Below are 17,698 nucleotides of genomic sequence, written 5' to 3'. Positions count from 1 at the left end.
TGTAATCAAGGCTCAACCTACATTTTTTTTAAGTAAGCTCCATGCCCAGTGTGGAGCCCAACATGGTGCCTGAACTCACGACCCTGAGATAAAAATCCAAGCTGAGATCAAGGGTCAGACACTTAACTGATTGAGCCACCAGGACGCTCCTATCCTATATATATTTTTATGGCACAGATTGTCATTACTGTCATTGCGTTCTTTTTTTTTTTTAAGATTTTATTTTATTTATTTATTCATGAGAGACAGAGAGAGAGAGAGAGGCAGAGGGAGAAGCAGACTCCCCGCTGAGCAGGGAGCCCGATGCGGGACTCAATCCCAGGACCCTGGGATCATGACCTGAGCCGAAGGCAGATGCTTAACCATCTGAGCCACCCAGGCACCCCCATTTTCTTCCCCATGTCTCCTTAACTGAAAATTCCACAAGATATGCCTACATTACATCTAAGTATCCTACCAGAGGACCTGAATCACATGTGGGCCAGAGCTGGGATGGGAGTGTAGAACTTCTGAACATCCATTTTCGTTGTTATTGTTCCTGTGGCTTTTTCTTAGTTTGCACTTGAGGCAACATCAGCTTTTTTTAGACAGAACAATTTTAGGAGAGTGAAAAAGACATGGGAGCCTTCGTGTGTGTGTGTGTGTGTGTGTGTGTGTGTGTGTGTGAATTTTTCATTACTTATTGACAAAAGCATACCTGGAGTTAATAATAGATACAGTTCAAACCTTAGCTCTTTTAGTAAGTCTTATTTTCAAGCTAAATCATTGGTTTGGTTAGAATTTTGCAAATATTAAAAACTAAAATGGTCAAATGGTAAATCACAGATAAAGAACATGGTAATGAATAATAGGGACAAATTGTTTAAACTCTTATGTAAAATTTGATAAGGTGTTTTACATAACTAATGAATTGACAAGGTCTTGTGGAGAAAACAGGTCCAGATGGCAAACATACGCAACGGATTTAGTCAAACAATTTTTTTGGCAAGAATAATATGAATTTTGTAATCAGTCGGGGGCCAATGAAATACAAAGATGAGTCTGGTTAATAATCTACAATTATTGGTTAAAGAAGTATATTAGTGCAAATTTCCCTCTGTTCGTCCTACCTGTTCTCTTGTATCAACCCCACAAGCCTTTGGCACAATGAAGTGGGTAACTTTTATTTCCCTACTCTTTCTCTTTAGCTCTGCTTATTCCAGGGGCGTGATGCGTCGAGAAGCACGTAAGAATTCTATTTTCCTATTGTTCAGCTTTTACTTTATTTTCCTAGTGAGAGAAAATTTTAGAAAACCCTGCATCTTTAAAGAAGTGTTTTCTTTTAGCATTTATTTCTAGGTGGTGATGATATTTTGTATTTGTGATCCCTCAGGAAGTTATTTTTTAAAAAAAAAAGATTTTATTTATTTATTTGAGAGAGAGAGAGAGCAGAGAGAGAGCACCAGTGGGGGATAGGCAGAGGGAGAGGGAGAAACAGACTCCCCGCTGAGTAGCCCAGGACCCTGAGATCATGACCTGAGCTGGTGGCAGAGGCTTAACCAACTGAGCCACCCAGGTGCCCAGGAAGTTATCTTATTAATACATTTCTAACATCCTAGGTGAAAAAAAATGGTGAGAATTGATTTAGTAGCTGTAACTTCCTTCTGCACCTGAAAGAACTTAGACAGAGTGACTTAAACTTCACAGAATATAGTTGATGTTAGAATTCATAGCTCCACATTCCCAAAGGCTATTGCACCTTGATTTATAAAAAACAAAAACCTGTACTGTTCATCTTATAAACAGAACTTGTATTTATATTTTTCATTTCAGACTGTCCTCCCAGAAGCTGTTAGTAGACACCACAAGAGCATTAGATCTTATCCAAATCTGAATATAAAACTAAAAGTATTTAACGATTTTAATGATTTTTCAAATAGTATCATCAGTGATTGAATAACTCATCTGTTTAAATGCAGAACAAATAGTTCATCATCATCTCAAGATATTCTGTAGGGATCTGAGGTCAATATTTTAGAGCAAATGAATACCTAAGTCACATGGAGAGAAACACAAAAAGTAACACCATAACTAAGTTGTTTTCTTCAGAATGTAAACAAATCTGTTTTGTTTTTTCTTTTTTCCTCTCCAGAACAGAGTGAGGTTGCTCATCGGTACAATGATTTGGGAGAAGAACATTTCAGAGGCCTGTAAGTTAAAATACTGAACAGTCAAATTTAATGTTTCTAATAGTGTTGGTTATTACTCTGAAGTTCTTATATTCCCTTGTCATCAGAGTCCAGCTTCTAGGACCATCCTATCCAATAGAATTTTCTGCATTGATGGAAATATTCTATATCAGTGCTGTTCGGTAAGGTAGCCACTGGCCACATGTGGCTAGTGAATACTTTAAATGTGGCAAGTGCAACTGAGGGTCAGAAATTAAAGTTGCATTTAATTTTGATTTATTTAAATCTATGCAGCCACGTGTGGCTACTGGCTACCGTATTGGACAGTGTAGCTCCAGAACGCTTCCATAACCTGATGGTAAGAAAGACTTTAATATATGGTTCCTTTTGCAGCTCACTTACTAAATTCCTTTACCTAGTAAATAGGTCTGTGGTTTCTTGAGAGCATTTTAATATTTTTTATTAACACGTGCACACATGTGTTTAAACATGGTATAAGTACGTGTCCTCTTTGCTCAGGAAGCCACATATGCCTGTTTAGGCTTCAGATAACAGCTGATCTGAATAGACTTTCTGGCTAATAGTGAGGTGTATAAAATATAGAACATATACAGACAGTTTGTTGTCCAGCGTAGCAAGCTACTTTATATTAACATTTCACCATGTTACATTTTTCTTTTTTAAAAAAGATTTTATTTATTTATTTGAGAGAGAGAACACAAGTGGAAGGGAGGGGTAGAGGGAGAGGGAGAAGCGGGCTTCCTGCTGAGGAAGGAGCCCAATGTGGGGCTCGATCCCAGGACTCTGAGATCATGACCTGAGCTGAAGGCAGAAGCTTAACCGACTGAGCCAACCAGATGCCCCATGTTACATTTTTCTATGTCCTTTGTTTCAGGGTGCTGGTTGCCTTTTCTCAGTATCTCCAGCAGTGCCCATTTGAAGATCATGTGAAATTAGCGAAGGAAGTGACTGAGTTTGCAAAAGGTTGTGCTGCTGACCAGTCAGGGGCCGACTGTGGCAAATCCCTTGTAAGTACATTCTGATTTTGAGTGTTATTTCTTCTTTTTGTAAGTAGTCCTGATTATTTCAAAGGAAGAGCAATCCCACTTTTGTTTCCTCAATTATTAATTTGTAAGCAACTCTCAAAAGTGAGGGCAGCCATTATTTCTTCTATGACAGAGATGTTCTAGCTATACCCACAGTTTTAAAGACATTTCTTTATGAAGACCACACACAACAGTAACAGTGCCTTTAAATGGAAATTTGTGATTTGTAAAAGTCTCTTTTTAGAATTTGAAGTTTGATTTCTTTTCATTGAGGCTAACAGTGAGAGCGTGGTTTTTATCTTCCGGAGACACTCATCTGATTTCTGTGTTGATTTTGTTTCTTAGGTAAAATAATAGTACAGTTACATAGTCCTCATTTTAGGGATAGTTATATTTTTACATAGAATAAAAAATCAGGGCATTTATTCACTTTGAAGGACTTTGAAATTTTGGTATTTCCAGTAGGTTTTCAATTCAGGGAGAGGTTTATGTTTCTCTCACCACTCAGACCTGTATATACCTTTCCAGGGCAAGGCCAGGGTTTATGTATCACTGAAATCTTTCCCCCTCTTATTTCTTTCTCTCTATGTATCTCTCCCTCAAGGTAGAATCAGTACTTTAACTTGGTATTTTTAACACAGAGTTAGCGCTGTAAATATGAATTTTAAAAAATATTTTTTGGGGGAAAATTAATAAATTCCATCATCAGCAGTATATTTTCCTGAAGATCCAATTACTTTCATAATAAAAATTAATGGGGACAGGAAGAATACATTTAATGGAATGTGTTTTGAGGCAAATGTTTCTAGACTAAAAAAGATCTATATTTTAACATAATAAATAATATACAGTAAATTGTGTTACTCAGTTTTTGAATGGTACCTCCTTAAAAGTTGGACCTTTCAGAAAGAAGCAGATCAAATGAGAAACTATCTGAATACTTTCTTCCCTAATGTGAATTCACCTGCAACTTAGAGGATTATCTTCCCTTGATTTTTTTTTAAAGATTTTATTTATTTATTTGACTGATGGAGACACAGCGAGAGAGGGAACACAAGCAGGGGGAGTGGGAGAGGGAGAAGCAGACTTCCCGCTGAGCAGGGAGCCCAATGCAGGGCTCGATCCCAGGACCCTGGGACCATGACCTGAGCGAAGGCAGACGCTTAAGGACTGAGCCACCCAAGCGCTCCGATTTTTTTTTTTTTTTTATCAGCTCTCCTAGCCTGTAGCGTGAGGTAGAAATAGGAGCCGTGTTCATGGCTTCGCGCTGCCGTTCTGTTGTACCCACCCTAAGGAATCGGGTGACGGTCAGTTCTTACGAAAATCCCATGGATGGTCAAATCAAGGGAAACTCTAAACCTGAGAAAAAAGTGTACGTGTACATGAGTTCCCAACCAAGGCTTACCGATGCTTTCAATTTTTTATACTGTTCTTTGGGTACAAAGGAAATAAAATACCCCCCGGTGACCCGAAGCCTGCTCTCTTCCACCTAGCACACGCTCTTCGGAGACAAACTGTGTACAGTCGCCTCTCTTCGCGAAAAGTATGGCGAGCTGGCTGACTGCTGTGAGAAACAGGATCCTGAAAGAAATGAGTGCTTCCTGACTCACAAAGACGATAACCCCGGCTTCCCTCCGCTGGTGACCCCGGAGCCGGACGCCATGTGCGCCGCCTTTCAGGAAAGTGAACAGAAGTTTCTGGGCAAGTAAGTCCTCAGATCTTTACGCTTCAAAATGAAAAATTACTACAAAGGTCGAGACTTATTATAGGCAGTACTACAATAAAAAATATTCTGGATATTAAGGCTTAGAAGCGTTTGTTCTAATGACAGTTTTCAAAGCAGTAATATTTGATGCCACAAAATTCTCCATGGTGAAAAGAATTGGATCCAAGATCTTTTGGAGTTCATTGAAACAGCATGTGATCTGTGTAAGAAAAACAGAGATTGGCTTGTGTTAAAATATTATGAAGATATGTATTTATTCTCAAACTGATTTCATTTTAGTCAAAACCATTGCATTACCGAAGTTTATTTTATATCTATGTGTGTGTATATGTGTGTACATATATATAAAACATATATATGTATGTACACAATTTATATATAGAAGTTCAACCTTTCACTGACTTCTAGAATGACAAAGGCAAGGTCATCATGTGCAAATTGAGAGTAACTGGTAAATTAGATGAGAAGGTTGATTACAATGGTTTCCATACCACTGTTCGCTATAGAAAAGTGACTGCCTGTTTTTCTTTTTTGAAAATGTAGATACCTGTATGAAGTTGCCAGAAGACATCCTTACTTTTATGCCCCAGAACTCCTTTACTATGCTCAGCAATATAAACAAGTTTTTGCAGAATGCTGCCAAGCTGCTGATAAAGCTGCCTGCCTGACACCCAAGGTATTCCCCAGAAGAATAGGAGGAGCAATTCATCATCAAACCTCAGACTTTGAGCATCTTATGGCTAGATTTAGGGAATTCGTGTCTCTGATACAAAGTCCTTTACATGGTCAAAAAAAAACCTTCCTACCTCTTCTAGGGAGTTTAATGATGTTGGGAGAGTTGGTGGAGGAGGGGTGAAGATAAATTATATGCAAAATTAAGAAGTCAGCAAAGTTATATTTTCTGGGATGTTAGTGGACTCTGTTCTTCCACATTTCCTGTCAGCTCCCTTTTCCTTGGCAATGTCTCCACTCCGGTTCTTAACTACCTAGGGGCTTCCCCTAGGACCAGGCTGATTTTGCTCCCCCTGCATTGCAAAATAATTATTTGCCAATAGTGGGCACTTGGGAATTTAGGTGTAAATTATCTCTTTAAATTTTAATTTGGCACAGTCTCATCTGAACTAATGAAGGGGTGTTTTGTATAGAATTTTCCTTTTCTAATTTTTCCAAAATAATTTCTTTTTGCAGATTGATGCTTTGAGGGAAAAAGTACTGGTTTCATCTGCCAAAGAAAGATTCAAGTGTGCCAGCCTCCAGAAATTCGGAGATAGAGCCTTCAAAGCATGGTATTTTAAACTTAGTTTGAATCTTTATAATGACGTAAATGGTTATGGTTCAGTTGACAAAAATGTACATTTATATGGCATTTTATGTGGTGCTTTTGCATACATCTTTCTGGTTGTTTTGAAGGTAGAAATTTAACAGTGGTGAAAATCAGAGCATCAGTGACAATTTCTCATTATTTTTTATCATATTTCTTCTAGGTAGTCACAGAATTTATGGGGTATTTTTTTTGTCATTCTAGGACGGGGATTTAAACTTCTACTTATTTAGAAAGACTAGGGACTTATTCTAATGATCCACTCTTTTTATAGAGCAGTCGTCAGGGTCTTCTTAATTTTATCCCCCCAAACAACACCAATTATCTGGAAATGTTTGTTCTTTTATGTTCTGATAATTAAATTTAGCCATCAGGGTTAGTTCTCCTTTTCTCATAGCTCTAGCTCTGTGGTTAATCCCTTGGTTTTGTCTGGGTCTCTGTTTTTATATTACTTAGCTGGTTCTAGGAGCATCCTTCAATTTCTAAGCCAAGAAAAATCCCCTCCCCCACCACTCACTTGCTAGTCAACAATGAATCCACAGCAACAGGAGATAAAATGAAAATAATAGACATCCTGTAAACTCTCTAGAAACCATAGTTTGAGCTATCTTTGCCTGCCATCCCTACCCCCTACACAACCACCAAGATCAACTACCTAAATCAGTAAACAAAACAACCCCAACATGAAATGATATGCGATTAAACAGGCTGTGATTGGTTTGGAGGAAGAAGCAGCTTTGATCCGATTAGGAGACGCTGACATGATTTGGGAAAGCATGTGGATTTTAGCCTTTTCCATGTTGTCAGAAGGCTTAGATGCTGTGCTGGATCAATGTCTTGGTTCCAGTTTATAAAAGGCTTTCATATGGATTAACTAATTTAATCCTCACATCAGTCCTGCAGTTTAGCATGCTGTTGTGACCAAGTAGAGGCTGAGGGTCAGAAAGGCTACGTAACTTGCCTAGTGTCCCAATGCTAATGAGTGATAAAGCCAGATCTAGAAGCCAGGTCTGGGTTCTAAACCTGATGGCTCTCCACATGTTGCCTCTTTTTGAATCTCTCTTTGATTTCCACTTTTATGAATCGCTGGCCTTCTATCCACCACACACACTCTTATAATGGCTAATTTGCCCTAAGGAAACATTTTGCCCTCAGATAACCATGTGGTTCAGAACTAGCAGTAAAGTAAGGACAAATGGATTTCACAAATTATATCTATATGCTATTTTGTCCTGAAATTTCGTGTTATAAGTACTATTTTCCTAATGCTTTGACATAAAATATTGTGTGTTAATCACGTTTTCATGGCGGAATTTTCTTTTTAGGTCGATAGCTCTCATGAGCCAGAAATTCCCCAAAGCTGACTTTGCAGAAGTTTCCAAGTTGGTGACAGATCTTACCAAAATCCACAAGGAATGCTGCCACGGTGACCTGCTTGAATGTGCAGATGACAGGGTAAAGAATCTGCAGTATGCTCTGTAGTAACTTACATGCTTCAGTTGGTAGGATGAATTTGCTTAGTATTATCCTCGAAGCCGACAGTGGGTTGAGATTGTATTCTATGCCCAATCTGCTCACTTCTTTCCCTGCTTTGTGGTACTTTTTTTTTCTTAACCTGGCTTCCCATTCACTAAATGATCTGACAAACACATTCACTAATTTGTAACCCTTTTAGTCATATTGTGAGAACAAAGGCTTACACTGAAGTAGGATGGCTGCTACAAAGGGAGATTTCTAAGAAGACATTTTTGGGAGGTGGGTGGAGTTGGAGAAGGGCTACTACCTGAAGAGATCTTGGGAAATTATGTAGTTCGCCGCCCCCTTTATATTCTCTCTCAGTTAACCATCTGTGTTAACTAGACACATATTTAGCATGATATCACATTTCTCCAAACTTAAAAATATGGCCAAATACCAGCATCTTAATCTCTCAGGATACTTTCTGGAAAATTTAAGGCAAAGATTTTACATGTGTAAGTAGGGCCTGTGACTATGGTCTTGACTAATTATCCAAAGATCGCTCACATTTTATTTAGTTATTTGGTTTCAAAATGCCTGAAGGGACTATTTGGAAAAATAGTACTGAGTTTTAATTTAGAAACTTAAGTGCCTTGACAGTCGAGATATAAAATTAATAATAACCGAGATGGGTCCCTGTTACTGACCATTTTTTGTAATTAAGTGGAAATATTTTAGTAGTTCTGAGTCTCTAGTCTTAGGAACATGGACTGAAAGTATTTATAGAAGTCATGTTTTATGTGTATGGTCTTAGAATATAATAAACATGTTTTGCCAACAGAATAAAGGTCTGGGGAGAAAGTGCAGTGATGCCAATTTACATTGAAAAATTTTTATCAACTCGCTTATAGGCGGATCTGGCCAAGTATATGTGTGAGAATCAGGATTCAATCTCTAGTAAAATGAAGGAATGCTGTGATAAGCCTTTGTTGGAAAAATCCCACTGCCTCACTGAGGTGGAAAGAGATGAGTTGCCCGGTGACCTGTCCCCGATAGCTGCTGACTTTGTTGAAGATAAGGAGGTTTGCAAAAACTATCAGGAGGCAAAAGATGTGTTCCTGGGCACGTAAGTGGATAAAGAATAATCCTTCCATAGCTTTTATATGACCTCAGGATTCAGGAAGACAAACTAGGCTTTCCTTTGACATTGCTACAATTTCCATGTTGTCTGCATGCTTCTTTATCCTTCCCTCTCCTAGCTTTTAAATTTTGGGGGAAAAATTAATTAGTTTAAAAAATTATTATAAACTAATTCATGCTTATGGCAAAAACTCAATCAGTAGAGAAGAGAATAGAGAAGGGAAGAGAAGAAATAAAAGTTTCTATCTTTATTCCTACCCCATTCATTTTCTCCTTAGGGATATTCCTGGAAATACCTCTAGGAACATTTTGTGTATACATAAATTATGGACATATTATTCCTTCATTTATTCATTCAAAGAATGAATTTACTACAATAGATATGTGTGAATATACGTAATACATCTTTACATCTCTATATTTCTGGATCTATTTACCTGCCATTTATCTATCTATATAAGGAAGTATAAGAGGAAGTATGCAGTCTGCTACCAGGTGCTTTATATTTGGTTGAACAGACCAGGAGTACAGTAGCATGGCAGGGCAGCATGAAATTAAGTGACAAAATAAATGATTATATATAGTCAGTAAGTGTGGTGATAACTTTGCATTTTTATTTTTGGATTATAATAGTGTAATGTGCCCTAATATATTTTACATAATTGTGTACCCTTCAAGATTTCACTTCTACAAAGAGGTGAAAAAATAATTCAAGAATTCATCTCTATTTATCTATCAGAACCCTTTTGAGGTATAGTCCAAATTATAAAAATATACATAATAATAACAGGTGTCACTCATCAAACACTTAATATGTGCCAGACAGCGTGTGCTTTGCATAGATTACATCATGTATTTCCCACAAACCACCTTATGAGATCGGTACTGTTATTATCCACGTGCTACAGAGAAGGCAACTAAGGCTGTGATGGTTTTAATAAGTTGCTTAAGGTGATATAGTAAACTAAGTGGCAGAGGCAGGATTTGAATGCAGGTAGCTTTAATTCTGAACTGCAACCCTTTAGCCACTAATCTTCCCTGCATGGGGTCTAGTTAAATTCAGACCTGTGGGAGATGAGTTACTCTTGAGGTGAGTTATGTGATATTTCTTGCTCCTTTACCCAGCGAGATCTATTTTATTTTCATCTGAATTAGGTTTTTGTATGAATACTCAAGAAGGCATCCTGAGTACGCTATCTCTTTGCTGTTGAGACTTGCCAAGGAATATGAAGCCACTCTGGAGAAGTGTTGCGCCACCGATGATCCTCCTACTTGCTATGGCAAAGTGGTAGGTTTCTTAAAGGGAAACAGTGTAGCGCTCCGGCGGATGATCCATTTTTTTTTAAATTTTATTTTATTATGTTATGTTAGTCACCATACAATACATCATTAGTTTTTGATGTTGTGTTCCACGATTCACATTTTGAGTATAACACCCAGTGCTCCATGCAGTACGTGCCCTCTTTAATACCCATCACCGGGCTAACCCATCCCCGCAACTCCCTCCCCTCTAGAACCCTCAGTTTTAATCATGAGAAAGAAAAGTAACCCAAGAATGTGAATTGCTACATAGTGCAATTTAGATCTTTTCTTGACATGGTTTCAATCCTGTGCTCTTAAACCTTACAGGAAAAAATAGCTTTAAATGGAATGGTTAATAAGACCTAGAAGAGTCTAGGAAGGAAAGATCTGAAGGGAGCAATCTCTAATTTCACAAAATCTTGACCATGCTTTTTCTCTTTTTTACACTCCCGAGGACAAAATAATTGATAAATTGAAATGTTAGTTAAGAGACTTAACTTAGATATAAAGTTAACCAGGTTCCAAGATTTATCAAATATCAAGAATTAGCATCTTAAAGAAGATTGTGAAATCTATTCATTTAGAATATTTTCAAATTTCGGGGAAAAAGTGTAGGAATTGCTTTACAAGTCATTAAGGAGAGGAAACCTTGAGGATTTTTGCCATATTTAGCTATGCTTTAAGAGGATTTTAACATGTTTAAGATATTTAGCACTCCTGGCATATGTAGTGGTTTCCAAACTTCAGAATCACAGGAAAGTAATTCTTTCCTCTATCAAGAACCTACTATATGCCAGGCACCAGACTAGAGCCGATGACCAAGGTAAAATCTCTTATCTCAGGGAGCTCAGAATCCAACTGGAGAGAGGGCTTAATAATAATGATACAGTCATAGTCATCATTTATTAAGCTTTTATTATCTGCCAGGCACTGTTTTAATTTCATTAGCTCAGGTGGTTTGTAGAACAATCTTCGAGGTGAGTACCATCTTTATGCCCATTTTCTTTCTTTCTTTTTCTTTTCTCCCTTCTTTTTTGTTAATCTCCATTTTAGTGGTGAGGGTTCTGCAGCTTGGAGATAGGAGGTATATTTACACAATTAGAAAATGAGTCGGATGGCCTGGCTTGAACACCAGCAGTCGCACTCCACAGCCTTAGCAGTCTTAATCTCTTATACTATACACCCTTGCCAAATAAAATAAACAGTTTGGACATATTATGATAGATTTGACATCAAAGATCTAATTACATGACTTTGGGCAGAAAGGAGGGAGGATCTCATTCTGCCTAGAGTGGTGAAAAAGAACCTGCATGTGGTCCTCGGATGGAATTCTGTCAACACAATTCTTTTATCTTTCAGCTTGATGAATTTAAACCTCTTGTGGAAGAGCCTCAGAATTTAGTCAAAACAAACTGTGAACTTTTTGAAAAACTTGGAGAGTATGGCTTCCAAAATGCGTAAGTATTTTTGTTTATCAGCTGATTTTTTTTCTTGATCAACTTGTAATTATTTAAGACTTAATATATATACCATCTATGATAGAAATTTTAATCATGAAAATACAGTATATACTTCTAATCTCTTTCCATCAAGAAAGACTAGAGAGGGAGAAATAAAATGGTTAGTGGGATGGAGAAGCTTATATTTGAGTGCAGTTTAAAAAGTTGGCCTCTTGAGATCAGGAAGGAAAATAGCAAATCGTGGAATGTAGGAACTGAGGATGCCCCTTGAAGGTTAAGGAATAGCTTGTGGGCAAACAAAATGCAGCAATGCTTTACAAAGGAGGAAGTGGTAGCCTTTGAATAATAGTAGCTCAAGAAGTAATATATAAGCTGAGAGACTAATGTCCTGATCCACATAGAGTCTTATCTATGGAGGTAAAGATAAGAGACACATCAGTCAGTAGATATTTATTGTTTGGTTTAAATATTTTACCACTCTTCTAACAATGGGTGCTAGGGATAACAACAGTGAACCAGATATCATCTTTTCCCTCGAGTAGATTGTAGTCACACATGACTTTCAGTGGTGATTAGAATTCTTAGTATGTGATTATTACGTGCTAGATACCATGCCAGGTTGATTGCATACTTTATTTTAATTTAATACTTGCACCATCCCTATGAGTCAGATATACTTTTTCCTGTTTTATAGATGAAAAAACTTACACATACCTTTCAAATTTAGCATGGTGTTGATATATATTAAGACCTCAGTAGGTTTTATGGAAAGAAAGAAGCAATAAATAAATATATTAATGTCACTGAATTATAATAAGTCACTTTCCTAAGATGATACAGCACAGCTGGAAACAATGATAAGCTTAACTAGTTACTCAGGACAAGGTCTTCCCCCATACCATTCAACCAACCTGGAGACAAAGGTAATTTTATGGATGGAAAGTCATTTTAGTTAATTTTGCCTAAGTGTTCTCTGCTTGACCTACTATGTTAGAGAAAGACATGCCTGGCTGAAAACACATGAACTATTTTGTTACAGGCTCTTAGTTCGTTACACCAAGAAAGTACCCCAAGTGTCAACTCCAACTCTCGTGGAGGTCTCAAGAAAACTAGGAAAAGTGGGCACCAGGTGTTGTAAGAAACCTGACTCAGAAAGAATGCCCTGTGCTGAAGACTATGTGAGTCATTTAAGTATAATAAGTGAATAATGATGAATTTTTGCCTTTAGGTAAGGACAAAGCTAACTTTCAGAAACAGGGGTGAATTAACATGTGTGTGCATGCACGTGTGTGTGTATTTGGTAGTGGCAGCCAGGACTTGGTCACCTATATTATCTTGAATGAGGATTTGTATAAGATCCCCAAAATGATAAATTGACAAAAATTCCATGAGTTTTCAATGTTTCATCCTGCCATTTAAAAAACCTTTCATATTCTTTGGGGTCTTTTAAAAATATGTATCCATATAAGACTGTTTCATTCCCACTCCAATACATATCTCAGGACTCACGTCAAATTATTTCAATCAATTATTTTCTCAAGGGAACTATTGTTAAAATGTAGACATAAAGAGAAAATACTTTAAAAAGTCCCCCATTATCTGTAGTTCTAAAGTGAAGCAAATAACTTCCTCAAATCAACCTTGGATTCAATATTGCTAGTTAAAATATAACACGTCTTTTGGTCCATTGGAAAGTAGGAGTTCATGGAAAACTTTTATTATCCTTCTTTTGAATGTCTGGTCGCCCACCTGTCCTTTAGCTGTCCGTGGTCCTGAACCGGTTGTGCGTGTTGCACGAGAAGACCCCAGTGAGTGAGAGAGTCACCAAATGCTGCACAGAATCCTTGGTGAACAGACGACCATGCTTTTCTGCCCTGGAAATTGATGAGGCATATGTTCCCAAAGAGTTTAACGCTGAAACATTCACTTTCCATGCAGACTTATGCACACTTCCTGAGGCTGAGAAACAAGTCAAGAAACAATCGTGAGTACTATTTCATTATTGTAAGCATTTAGAGTCTTGAGAGTGAGAATTTTAAGTTGAAATGGGTAACTTTTTCTGAAGTAGTGATTATATTCTTTAGAAAATAGTATTTAAGTACTGGTGTTAGTAAGCTGATAAAAATGTCAAGAATAAAATGGATAACTTTTTGTTTTCTTAGCAAAAAACCTCTATAATATAACCTTGCCTACAAATCATTCAGAATAATCTTGTGGATAAAAGCTACAGTGGAATAATGTCTTAACATAAATCCAGTAGAAAAATATGAACGATTAACTGATGCATTTGTGCAAATAGCAAATTAGTTAGTAGAAATCATAGGAGAATTTATTTCTAGGCATGAATGGTTATTTTAAGTTTGTTCTATGGCAACCCACAGGCAAGGCAAATTCTCAACATATAACTTTTGAGAATGGAACTTGGGTGAAAAACATCTAGAAAAATGAGTTCTGAGGCTCAACACCCTATTGCTGTCACAGGGGTTAGAAATGCATGAAATTTAGCACCATAAATTTATCATCTCAGAGATTTTAATCATAGCCATAGACTTGTGAGTAATATTGCAAAAACCCCCTCTCCCTCTAGCACTATTATCTCTGTGAATGTCAATGAAAGAAAACCACCAGCTCCCATAAGTTTGGATAGTTTTATTACCTATGGCCTCCCCAGTATTAACTGAATGGGGTAAATTTCACAGACCAAATATAAAGACTCTCAGGTCAGAAATTTTTTAATGGAGTCCAACAAGATAGTTAAGCTTTTAAGGATCAGTTTTAGCTCTTAAATCACTAAAAGTTCAATTCGATGTGGTATAACTCTTTTTTTTCTTTTTAATATGGCATAATTTCTAAAATCTGAATAATGTATAAATACAATGACATCCTTTCCAGAGACTTACCGAAAAGAGATCTATTGATTTATTGAGACTTATTGGTACTAGAGATGTTAAGCAATTTACCTTGATTATCTCATTTGATTCTTCCACCAACCCTATGAAGGTGACTTTTATTGTCCTCATTATGCAGATGAGAATATTAAAGCTCATAGTGGTAAGCCTGGGCCTCAAGCTCAGAGTCGCCTGGCCAAGATTCATAATCTTCAACAATACTACTACTGCCTTTACCATCTCCACTTTTCTTTTCTTTTTTATTTTTTTTATTCTTATGTTAATCATCTCCACTTTTCTTTTTCCTTTTTTTAAAAAGATTGAAGTGTATTTGACACGCAATGTTAAATTAGTTTCAGGTGTACAACATAGTCGTTTGACAAGTCTATACATTATGCTGTGCTCACCACAAGTTTAGCTGCCATCCGTCACCATACAATATGATTACAGTACCACTGACTATATTCCCTATGCTGTGCCTTTTAATCCCGAGATTTACTCATTCCATTACTTTCTTTATGTAAGTAAACTTTTTTTTCTGATTTTTGTTGTTGTTGTTTTGTTTTCATTCAAATGCAGTGCACTTGCTGAGCTGGTGAAACACAAGCCCAAAGCAACTGAGGAACAACTGAAAACTGTTATGGGGGATTTTGGAGCCTTTGTAGAGAAGTGCTGTGCAGCTGAAAACAAAGAGGCCTGCTTTGCCGAGGAGGTACTGGAGTCTCTTCATTGCAATATGGCTCATTTCCTTTCTTGTCGCATTTGATCTGACCAGGGCTTAGGGGTTTATATATCTGAAGGACACTCTGTACATTCCGGACCAGAATCTTATTCCACATACAAAATTATCTGACAAAATTACTTAAATAGCTCTCATTTTTTTTTTTTAATCTCCTGCTGCACTGGAGTATATTAGTAAATCTTCATAGTATTTGCTCTGTTTCCAAAGTTGTGATGTTTATGAATATAGATAGAAATATTTGTAAGGCTCAAGTCTTTGAGCCAAACATTAATTTATTGAAACATGTTCTTGAAAAATGCTGGTTTGTGATTTGGTTGAATCTGAGTTTGATTTTATAGGTTAAGGAAGGAAGTTTATATTTAAATGTCTGAATCATTTATTATTCCCTCTATGACTTGAGGGTAATGTTTTTATTCCTTTGGGAACAATGGGTGTCAGTAAGCTTCCTTGTAGAGATTCTAGTACTAAACTGGAATTAAAGAATGTGATTCATGTAAAATTAGTTTGTAATTACAAATGGCTGTATAAGTATCAACTTTTCATCTTAATAGTAATGCTAATATTTTCCCCAAATCTGTCATTTCTTGATATTCAGGGTCCAAAACTTGTTGCCAAAGCTCAAGCTGCCTTAGCCTAAAAGAACACCATCACAAGCATCTCAGGTAACTATACTTTGGATTTTTGTTTTAAAAAAGTAATTATAATAGTTACTATTAAAATAGCAAAAGTTGACCAATCATTTACCAAGAGCCATATAGACCAGTGCCAGTCACTGTTCTAAGATCTTTATGTGTATTAACTTACTTAATTCTCAAAATAGTTGCCTAAGTTGAGTGTCATTATTTTTCCCATTTTTCAGATGAGAACATGAAGGCACAGATAGACATGGGTTCCATAATTTACCCAAGGACCACCCAGCTCGTGAGGGGTGGAGCCACAATTCAAAATTCAAACCAAAGCTTGAGAGTTAACCAGTGTCCTGTTCTGACCTAATGTGACACAGTAGACAGAATCATTCAACTGAGCAATGGCTTAGCAGTGGGGTTTCTAGGTATTAGGCTGGACCATATGAAAGTGCATTTTTTAAGGTAAAAGACAGTTGAATAGCAACGATTTCACATGGTTCAATCCAACAGCCCAGTAACAGATTAATTTCATTGGAGAGTATGACAGATCTACCTTATGTGAACTTGCACTTTATAGTGAATAACTTGCTACTGAGGCCCACTTTAAAATTTAAATGTTTGAACATAAACATGTTTCACCCATTTTGGTTGTAATATTTTGTGGGAAATTAAAAAAGATAGTATCAACTCTCTTTTTTAAAACAAATTGTCCGACTGTTTTCTAGCATGAATTATTTTCATATTTTCCAAACTCTGAGGTCTGTTCCCACTATGAAGTTTTCACTTACTCTTTGCCCACCTGAGAATACCTACATATTGTGCATTCAAGTGAGGAAGCAACTTCATATCTCCTGTAAATTTGATCTTTTCAAAGTGTGATTTGTTCTCATCCTAAATGGCAAGATTTTCTTCTGAAAGGTCTTTGAGAGACACTTGTTTTATTGGTAATTAATTTAGGTAAGAAGTAGGTGTTAAGCAAGTGACTCTGAGGAGTGATGATGAAAAGCTTGGGACTTTGAAACCTGAGGAGCTGATGACATCAGTGACAAAGAGAGGACTTTACAATATTATTGGTGTGTCCTCTCCCCCAGCCCAACAGAAGAATTCAGAGTCCAGGACAGGCTGAATGATTTTCTTTGGTGGAAATTGCAGGAAGACAATCTAAGCAATTCAACATTCATTTGAATAGATTTCAAAAACTCATAGCATTTTACAAACAGTCCTTATATTTGTCTTTTTGTCTTTCAGCCTGCCCTGAGAATAAGAGAAAGAAAGAGAAATGAAGACCTAGAGCTTATTCATCTGTTTTTCTTTTCTGTTGGTGTAAAACCAACCCTCTGTCTAAAGAACACAAATTTCTTTAAACGTTTTGCCTCTTTTCTCTGTGCTGTAATTAATAAAAAATGAAAAGAATCTAACATTATTGTCCAGGACTGTTATTTTTCACAGATGTATTGCCATCCTGGAAATTTTGTAGGTTTTGTGAATGTCCCACTGTTCTCTCTTTTCCCACTTCAGTCTAGTTCTTTAGGGGCTGGCTGATTAAAAGAAACATTAATGATCTTCTGAGTTATGGATCATAAACATGCAAAGGAATATTTTAACATTATCATAATTCTGATAAAAGAATGAAAACTGGTATAGGCTTTTCCTTACTAAGGACTAAGAAATGTGAGGGACAAAGAAGATAGAGATGATTGTAAGGATGGTTAATTGAACTGGAAAAAAAACACTGAGCCTCAAAAAAATGTAAGGAAGTTTAGGATGGCAATACATGAACAGTGTAAGAAGCTTAACCAGGTTGGAGAAGCCTTGCTGGAG

At 36.8% G+C, this 17,698-nt stretch overlaps 1 protein-coding gene across 1 annotated transcript; it reads left to right on the top strand.

Annotated features, from left to right (window-relative positions):
* Nucleotides 1-1,094: 1,094 nt before the first annotated feature.
* ALB (albumin) lies at nt 1,095-17,295 on the top strand. Its single transcript, XM_006729806.3, has 15 exons — nt 1,095-1,225; nt 2,132-2,189; nt 3,064-3,196; nt 4,708-4,919; nt 5,484-5,616; nt 6,129-6,226; nt 7,587-7,716; nt 8,631-8,845; nt 10,015-10,147; nt 11,521-11,618; nt 12,661-12,799; nt 13,382-13,605; nt 15,089-15,221; nt 15,847-15,913; nt 17,126-17,295. Exons 1-14 carry the CDS (start codon nt 1,147-1,149, stop codon nt 15,886-15,888), a joined length of 1,827 nt encoding a protein of 608 aa, XP_006729869.1. The 5' UTR covers nt 1,095-1,146; the 3' UTR covers nt 15,889-15,913; nt 17,126-17,295.
* The last annotated feature ends 403 nt before the right edge of the window (nt 17,296-17,698 follow it).

The sequence above is a fragment of the Leptonychotes weddellii genome, chromosome 2 (assembly GCF_054177405.1).
Source record: "Leptonychotes weddellii isolate Sample4059 chromosome 2, ASM5417740v2, whole genome shotgun sequence".
NCBI classification, from domain to species: Eukaryota; Metazoa; Chordata; class Mammalia; order Carnivora; family Phocidae; genus Leptonychotes; species Leptonychotes weddellii.
The sequence above is the reverse complement of the archived record's forward strand: the minus strand, read 5'-3'. Positions and strand labels throughout refer to the sequence as shown.